Source organism: Bactrocera tryoni, unplaced genomic scaffold, assembly GCF_016617805.1.
Source record: "Bactrocera tryoni isolate S06 unplaced genomic scaffold, CSIRO_BtryS06_freeze2 scaffold_925, whole genome shotgun sequence".
Classification (NCBI taxonomy): Eukaryota; Metazoa; Arthropoda; class Insecta; order Diptera; family Tephritidae; genus Bactrocera; species Bactrocera tryoni.
The window spans coordinates 88,686-96,903 of record NW_024396572.1 but is presented as its reverse complement, the minus strand read 5'-3'; the positions used below and the strand labels follow the sequence as shown (position 1 = coordinate 96,903).

Sequence of the window (8,218 nt, the reverse complement as noted above, 5' to 3'; positions counted from 1 at the left end):
TTTTTTATTTTTAAATTTTACCGGTATATTAGTCAACAGGGCATTTTTCAAATATTTCTTCAAAGAGACTTTTTTTTTGATGTAACTGGAAAACTGTACGTGATGTTTTTTTTTACCTTCTAATTCAAACTTAGGAACCTTCAAAGATAACGATGCACGCATAGCCAAGACAGTTGCATTTTTTTGCTTTTTATTTGTAAACTTGTGAAATTAACTTAGTTGCTTACATACATGACATACGTACGGCATACGGCAAATTCACTTACCTAATAGTGCACAAAAAACAAAAAAATGAGTAACCAACACCAAAAGGTGCGTCGGCAACAAAATTCGATAATTCGGGTAAACGGCATGGACAGTGGAGTGTAAAAATAAAAGCATACAATCTGTTATTTATACATTTTTGCGAAGGAAGGTGAAAATAATCACAGTTATCACGTTCTATTTATTGCGGTAAAGCAAAACTATTAAAAACTACTGCCAAAAACATAAAGTGGCGTTTCAAAAAAAAGTACCGCGAGTGCCGCTAAAAAGTGCGGGAAAAGAGGTACAAACCCGTTAAAAAAAAAGAGCCGTAAAAGCCGGCAATTTTGACCGTTAAATACAACAGCCATACGAGCTTGCGTCAACACCATCGTCCCTCTGCTAAGTCAACGTCAAAACCTCGCTGCTAACCTCTACGCTACATTTGACGCATCGTGGGAATAAGCTGCAACTCTCTACAAAAGGGAAGTGAATGCAGGTAAACCGCCTGTTCCGACAAAACAAAATCCTACGTTCTATATCGCGTCTGAAGTAGCGCGTTTGGGTTGATGCGATAAGAGCGACCTTTGCTTTTTGTAAGTCTTGGTGCGTCAATTTATCGCAATGGAGATAAGTTGCTCTTTAACTTTAAGTTTGAGCCGCTCCAAAAACTTGAGCATATAGGCAACTACCCGTACGGCTCGGGGGAACGATGAAAATCGTCCAAGGATGTCAGTGTCATCCAGTGTTGCATGATAAGTGTCGATTTTACGACTTTCTGGGGCAATTATATTGCGCATGGGCGATTGTGGCCAAGAATCGGGAGATTCTGTTAACCATCGGGGGCCATTCCACCAGAGGGTGGTGGTGGCAAGGTGCAGAGGTTTGCACCCTCTTGTACCTAGATCAGCAGGATTGTCAGCACTGGCTACGTGTCGCCATGTGGCTGATCCCACTAGGTCAAGTATCTGCGACGTTCAATTAGAAATATATGTATATTTTCCACGCGTGTGATGGCTTTTCTAACTAGGCTAGAACTATTTCGGAATCGGACCATGGATATAATTTGTATTTCGCATTTGGGTCTGCGTCATGGAAACTAGTTTTGCTAAAAGCAGATCGCCACAGAGTTCAAGTCATGGTAGACTTAACGTTTGTAGAGGCGTAAGTTTTGCTTTTGCCACTAGTAGGCGGCTTGTGGTTGCGGTATCGCTTTGTGTGCGCACATAGATAGGGGCACAATATCTCTTTTCAGAGGCGTCGCAGAAGCCGTGTAGTTCCACTTTGTATTAGGAGGAATAGTTTATCTACCGTGGAATTTATATCTGCGAAATGTCGTTCAGATTATTAGCGAACTGGGACCATTTTTCTAAGCGACGAGATTTTACTTGCTCGTCCTGTCGGTTCCGTCTAGCCATAATTTTTGAATCCGGATTTTCGCTTGTATCATAATTGGCGACAGCCATCCTTCGGGGGCGAAAGGTTTTGCCAACGAGGATAAAATCTGTCTCTTTGTTATGGCCGATAATGCGGATATGGACTCAGACGGCCATTGCTCATAACCTCCATGAAATATATTGCCTCTTGGGCTTATATTTGTGGCAACTGTACTCTCAGTTCTGGAATAGCTGCATTTTTTGTTAATTTTAATTGATCAGAGATCATGACTGTTTTCTCTTCATATTGGTATAAGCATTTTTCATATTTGGCGTAAGCCGAGGATTTGAAATTTTCTGGTAGATCTGAGTCATATGCAGCTTGGAGACGTCTCTCAAAATTGTTAATATCGATTTTGAGAAATATTTTGAATCGGTGAAGATGAAAATCGGGTGCAGTATCTTATCGAGCTCTTTACATATGCAAATACGTTATTAAATTTGTAAGTTGGTATAATGTAATACGGAGTTGTTATTAGTTGATATGTATAAATGTATGTTTGAATTTGTTATTTCTTTTATTTCCTCTCTTATCTTTTTATTGTGCCTTTTGCTTGTTTGTTTTAGGCATACTGCTTACTGTTTTGAGAAACAGAAGAGGTATTGCGGAAAATCTTGCAAGTAGATACTTGAATTTGATTTGTTGTTTTATTTGTTTGTTATGTGTGTTTGTAACACAAGTAGCATAAATAGGCAATCGATAATTTTTGATATATGTATATTGATGATATACATATGTATGTATATTATTAATTTTTCCGCCTCAGGGGGGTTTTTAAGTATTTGGTTTGTGGAGCTGTTTTATTGTCCTATGCCTGAGAGCTCCAGTTTTCCTTTGTGTGGTGTTTCGTATTCCTTGTTATTATGTTTACGTTTATTGCTTAGATTTTAGATTTATGTTTAGATTTTTATTACGCGCCCGTTCGATTTTGGCTTTGGATAACTTTTTTATGTGGTTCAATATCTTTGTTTTTTATTTATTGCCACGTTCTTTTTATATATTATATAAAGATATATATGATTATATTTGTATATTTTTTTTTTGTTTTTGTCACTGTAATGCACTAAACTTTTCACTGCACTGTCTCTTAGCTTTTTTTTATGTGCTTTTATGTCACTGCAATTGTACCTTTATAAATTGTACTAAATTGGTTTTTTGCCTATAATGCCTTTCTATAGGCTTGAAGGACCATGTTCAATCTTAAATTTTCATGCACTCACTGTTAGAAAAAGTACGAAATAAAAAGAAAGCAATCTTGAAAGTAATCTTGGTCCAATTCAATTCTTGTTATAAACGATATTTCTTCTGAAATATAAGGGTTTTTAAATGTGTTGAAGTAAAATATAGTGATGAAAGGTGCCTGTTAAAAATAGACTTAAACAATACGGTTACTTGGTGTAAGAGAAATGATATAGTACCTCTGATTCTTAAAAAAATTAAAGGCGATGCGGTTTTCTCATAGATCCGTACACCTTTCTTCGTATAGGATAAAGAGCTATAATGTACTAATCGAACTAGTATTTACCTATATTAATGTGGGAGTTACCATGGATCCTAAGCATGATTTTAGTATTTATGTTAATTCAGGATATCTTAGGTTAGGTTAGGTAAGATGGCTGATCAAAGATCCCACGTAGACTAACAAATTAGTCCTCTGTCATGCCATTGAAAAGGAACTCCCGTGTTCGGACTTACAGATTGGCGAAGCGCTTTGTTGCCAATACATAGTTACACAGATGCTTAACTTCAACACCCGTCAGTTCGGTGGGGTGTCCAAAGGTATGCGCCCCCAAGTGTCTGAGTCTTGACCTCCCTAAAGCGGGACAGTCAAGCAGGAAGTACTGGCTTGTTTCTACCGCATCTTCTTCCAAACAGCTTCTGCAGTCGGCATCCGGTAAGATACCCATTCTTACCGCATGTAAGCCAATAGGACGGTGGCCTGTTAAAAGACCCACTAACAATGAGAGGTTAGCCTTACTGGGGGCTAAGAGATCATTAGATCTCCTGCGATCTATCCTGGGCCAGAAGGCTTTTGCAACCGCACAAGTGCCGGTGCTGGCCCAGCGTTGAACGAGCATCCGCGTGGCCCAGCTAACTAATAGTAGACCACCAGAAGAAACAGGAGCACCGATCCGTTCCCATTCTACCGATAATGATTCTAGGTTACCTTTCCTTGCTAACTCATCAGCTTTGAAATTGCCTGCACTTCCGCTATGGCCCGGCACCCACACCAGTCTAATCACAAAAACTCTAGCTGCTAGAAATAGCGACGTTAGACATTCTTCGACCAACCCTGAATGCACTGTGAATGAGTTCAAGGCTAATATAGCCGCTCTACTATCTGATTGAATAGTCACTTGTCTGAAGGTGGATGCACTCTGTAGCAGCAAATCAGCTGCTCCACCAACCTTCCCCTCAAGCTTTGAGCAATCCGTGAAGAACCTTGCTGCCTCCCTCCTCCAACGGCCTCTTCCCACCCACATCTCCCTCGTCGGTATATGGGCAGAGAAGGAGCCGCCAGAGTTCGGTATGGCGACTCCATGATCCAGATGATCCGGTATGCAGTCAAAGTTTGTAAGGATATCCGAATGACCAGATGCACGTTCCTTTAGGAAACCAGATTCTCTGAGTCTGATAGCCACCTTCGCGGCTATGCACCTACCGACAATGTCCACCGGCGTTATATTCAAAATTGCATTAAGTGCCATGGGTGGGGTAGATCTTAATGCACCACAAATGTTAATTAGCGCAGCCCTTTGAACGCTTTCGAGTTTCTTGGCCTGTGTGGTCTTCGCTAAAGCCCTCCACCACATGAAGACACCATAGAACCTTTTGGTGAGAGGCCCCATCTTTTGCCAATAGCTCCTCTGCAGCAGTATAAGGCAATAGATGCCTTTTTTGCTCTCTCCTCGATATTCGGCTTCCATGAAAGCTTCATATCCAGAAGGAGCCCTAAATATTTTACTGTATCCGCCAGTTGCAGATGAATACCTCCCATCTGCGGCAACGGTGCCGCCGGGACTTTATATTTTCGGCTGAATAAAACCCTTTCTGTTTTCTTAGGATTAATGGCGAGTCCACTTCCGACCGCCCACTTTGTTACAACGCTGAGATATCCCTGCGTCAACTCGTTCACGCTGCTTAGGAACTTTCCTTTGACCATAAGTGCTACATCGTCTGCGTAGGCAATCACCCGACAGCCGCGATCCTCTAGTTTTTTGAGCAATTCGTCAAGGACTAGGATCCATAGAAGAGGAGAGAGAACCGCACCTTGTGGTATTCCCCTACTCACCCTACGCCTCGCACGCGCGCTGCCCCATGCCGTTTCGATCACTCTGTCGCACAGAAGACTGAGAATGAGTACTTGAGGTTCGATTCAACCCCAAGACCGCCAAGAGCAGTTGCTACTGCTACAGGCAGGACATTGTTGAAAGCTCCCTCGATATCAAGGAAGGTCACAACAGCGAAGTCCTTGGCTTCAATGGCTTTTTCGAGCCATGACAAGATAGTATGCAAGGCAGTGTTCACTGACCTGCCTTTGCGATAAGCATGTTGTGCTCAAAATGGTCTCTCGGAATGCTCTTCCTTATATACCAGTCCATCAGTCTCTCCAGAGTCTTTAAGAAGAAGGAGGAGAGGCTGATTGGCCTGAAATCCTTGGCCGTGACATGGGAGCCCCTGCCAGCCTTCGGGATGAACGTAACCTTGACACGCCTCCATGCCCCCGGGATGTAACCTAATCTGATGCAGTTCGCATAGATAGGTGCCAACCAGCTGCATGACACCTTAACAGCCTGTTGCAGCTGCGCTGGTATGATGCCGTCTGGTCCCGGGGACTTGAACGGTTTGAACGAGTTAATCGCCCACGTCAAGTGTCGCTCGTCCAGGATGCCGGCAAAGGCCGCGCAATTGTCATGCGGCACCCCGAGAGATCCCCTCACAGAGGACATGTTGCTCGGGAAGTGAGTATCGACAAGCATTTGAAATGTTTCTTCACTACTGAGGGCCCACTTCCCATTTGCGTCCCAGGGACACTGGGGTTTTTGCGAGAATACGCCTGAATCTCGAGGACTCGTGACAGTCTTCCACTTTTTCACAGAAGCACTTCCACGAGGTCCTCTTGGCTTTTTTTAACTCGGACTTATATATTGAAAGTCCTACTTTATGCAAAGCCCAGTCATCAGATAACCCACTTCTGCGGGCCTTGTTGAAGAGCCGTCTACAAGACGCCCTGATATCTGAGAGCTCCGTAGTCCGCCATAGAGGTTTCCCTTTGCCCTTCGGCGACCTCAGTGGACAGGACCTCTCCAGCGCAGCCTTGCACGCGGAGCTGAAGTCTTCAACCCACTCCTCCACCGCATCGGTAGTGGCTAACGAGTCCACCCCCGGTGCGCGTGGGAGAGTTTGCCGAAGCCTCCTGCGGTAACCTTCCCAGTCCGTGTTCCTAGGGTTCCTAAAAGACGGTCACAAAAAAAGGAGAGTTTCCTCTTTTACAAATGCGAAGATCTTCGCCAATAATGAAATCAAAAAGCGACTCACCTTTACTGTTAGTATCCGAGCTTCCCCAGATGTGGTGCCGCGAGTTAGCGTCGGATCCGATGATGACGCCGGTGCCAGTCTTAGACGCTTCGGCTAAGGTCCTCCTCAGCAGTAAGGGAGGTGGCTCCACCACATCATCGTGTGGCATGTATGCGGAGATAAGCCAGAAATCTCCGACGTCACTCTCTAATTTCGCTGTCACAATGTCAGCGCTGCTGAAATTAGGTAAAAGAAATACCGTTAATTCTTTCTTTACCAGCATACAGGCTCTGTTCCTACCTGCATCCTTGACCGTCAGTAGCCTACGGCTCTTTGCCCTCAATCCAGCGATCCCGTTACCAGTCAGCCACGGTTCCTGGATCAGGACGCCATCATCTTCGTCTTGTTCCAGAAGGAGCAACAGATTGGCGGAGGCCGCTTTCGCATGCTGGAGGTTAATCAGGAGGAATTTCATCCTTCAGACTTTCCTCCAGGAGCGCTATTTCAGCGCCCAAGTCGTGATCGACCCGAACCTCCTCAAACAGTTGTTCGAGGCTGAAGACGGAGTCGCCAATCGACGCACCGCCCCCAACACTCGCCACATCCGAGAGATTCGGATCGACTTCCACGGTAATTTGATCGTCGGCGCCCTCTGTCGCATCGATTTCCACGGTCGTTTGACCGTCGGTAACCTTTGCTATATCCACCGCAGCTTGGGGGCCATCAGCTCTGGCATCCGATGGAAGTACTTTCAGCACTATCATCTCAAAACCATAGCTTATGGCTCCCTTTGTTTTGCTGAGAGGACCGATGGATTCCGTGTTTAGTATTATCAGCGCTTGCCGATACGGTTCATCGGTTCTCTCCAGCCTTAAGACTGTCCAGTCCTGCGTTGGAAGTGAGGGATTACAATATCTGAGGATTTCCTCCATCTCACTCGGAGTGAAAGGTTCGGCCGGCAGCCAAACGCGAGCCCTATGACGAAGAGGAAGATCCTCTTTGACCACGGCCTCCAGTCTGACTCCCTTCCAAGCCTCCCTCACCAGAAAGACTGCCTTCTTGTATAAGATGGCCGATCTCTCGTCAGCACAACTTGTGAGCTTGTGCAGCCCCTGGTGCCAACCGGCAATCACACATTTCGCGGGTGGCCCCGTGTTTTCCTTGACCACCCTCAGGAAGGCCGATGAAATAGCCGCCGCTACCCTCTTTCATTCATCATGGGAGATGGCACCGTCCTCCCTACTACGGTCGAGCACCCCCAGTACCATGGTCCCAGCGCCTTTAGCGATTTCGCTAAAGGTTGGCGCCTTTCCTGTTCGCGGTTTCGTAACAAGGGAGGTTTCTCCCTCGTGCGACTTCTGCGGCTTGATCGCCGGTTCTGTCCTGCTGGTTTCCGGTCCTACCCTATCGTTCTCGCTCAGCACTTTCTTGGCCACGTCATTTTTGTAGTTAGTCAAATTGTCCATGCAAAAACGGTCCCCACTCAGAGCCGCTATCCGTCGTCCGGAAAGGTAGTCCGCCTTTTATGGTCCCAAGGTTATCTCGGGAAAAGGGCAGTTGCGACATTAGCCTGTCAGCCCTTTCTGATGAGTGTCACTTCATCGTACTCAGGTGTCAGAATGCCGCCACCACCAGCCCAGAGTTCTACCAAATCCAGTAAAAAAAAAGTTTCTCAAAAACCAGTCCAAAGCCAAAGTCGTCCAGGGAGTTGTTAGGCCGTGAAGGCCGCAGGTCATTTAGTGTTACCCAGGATGCACCAGCTTGGAGGCGACCTGCCTTACATCCCTATCTTAGGATAACTTACTTTTGTTAAATGCTGATCTAAAAACTTTAAAGATCCGTAAACTAAAACTTTCTTTTCAACTTTTGTTAGAGCTATGACGGACTATGGGTCTGTAATATGGAACCTTAGCTAACAAATCTGTTCTGACAAATTATATTATGTTACGTTCAAAACCAAAAACTTTTTGCTTCAGGGCATTCCCAACGAGATACTAGGTCAAGTCGTCCTCCAAACACT

The 8,218-nt window shown here is 45.1% G+C and overlaps 1 protein-coding gene across 1 annotated transcript; it reads right to left on the bottom strand.

Moving 5' to 3' along the window:
• Positions 1 to 6,466: 6,466 nt before the first annotated feature.
• LOC120782060 lies at positions 6,467 to 7,664 on the bottom strand. The gene is made up of 3 exons (XM_040114217.1): positions 7,464 to 7,664; positions 6,891 to 7,403; positions 6,467 to 6,848 (listed from the first exon to the last, which is right to left on the bottom strand). The coding sequence occupies exons 1-3, from the start codon at positions 7,662 to 7,664 to the stop codon at positions 6,654 to 6,656; spliced, it is 909 nt and encodes a 302-aa protein (XP_039970151.1). The 3' UTR covers positions 6,467 to 6,653.
• Positions 7,665 to 8,218: the final 554 nt, after the last annotated feature.

Excerpts from the sequence above, each read along its gene's own strand:
- LOC120782060 (XM_040114217.1), bottom strand. The coding sequence starts at position 7,664 with ATGGACAATTTGACTAACTACAAAAATGACGTGGCCAAGAAAGTGCTG. Across the intron at positions 7,404-7,463 it reads CTAAAGGCGCTGGGACCATG|AGGGTAGCGGCGGCTATTTC; the intron begins GTACTGGGGGTG and ends GATGAATGAAAG. Across the intron at positions 6,849-6,890 it reads CTGCGGTGGATATAGCAAAG|GGCGCCGACGATCAAATTAC; the intron begins GTTACCGACGGT and ends GATGCGACAGAG.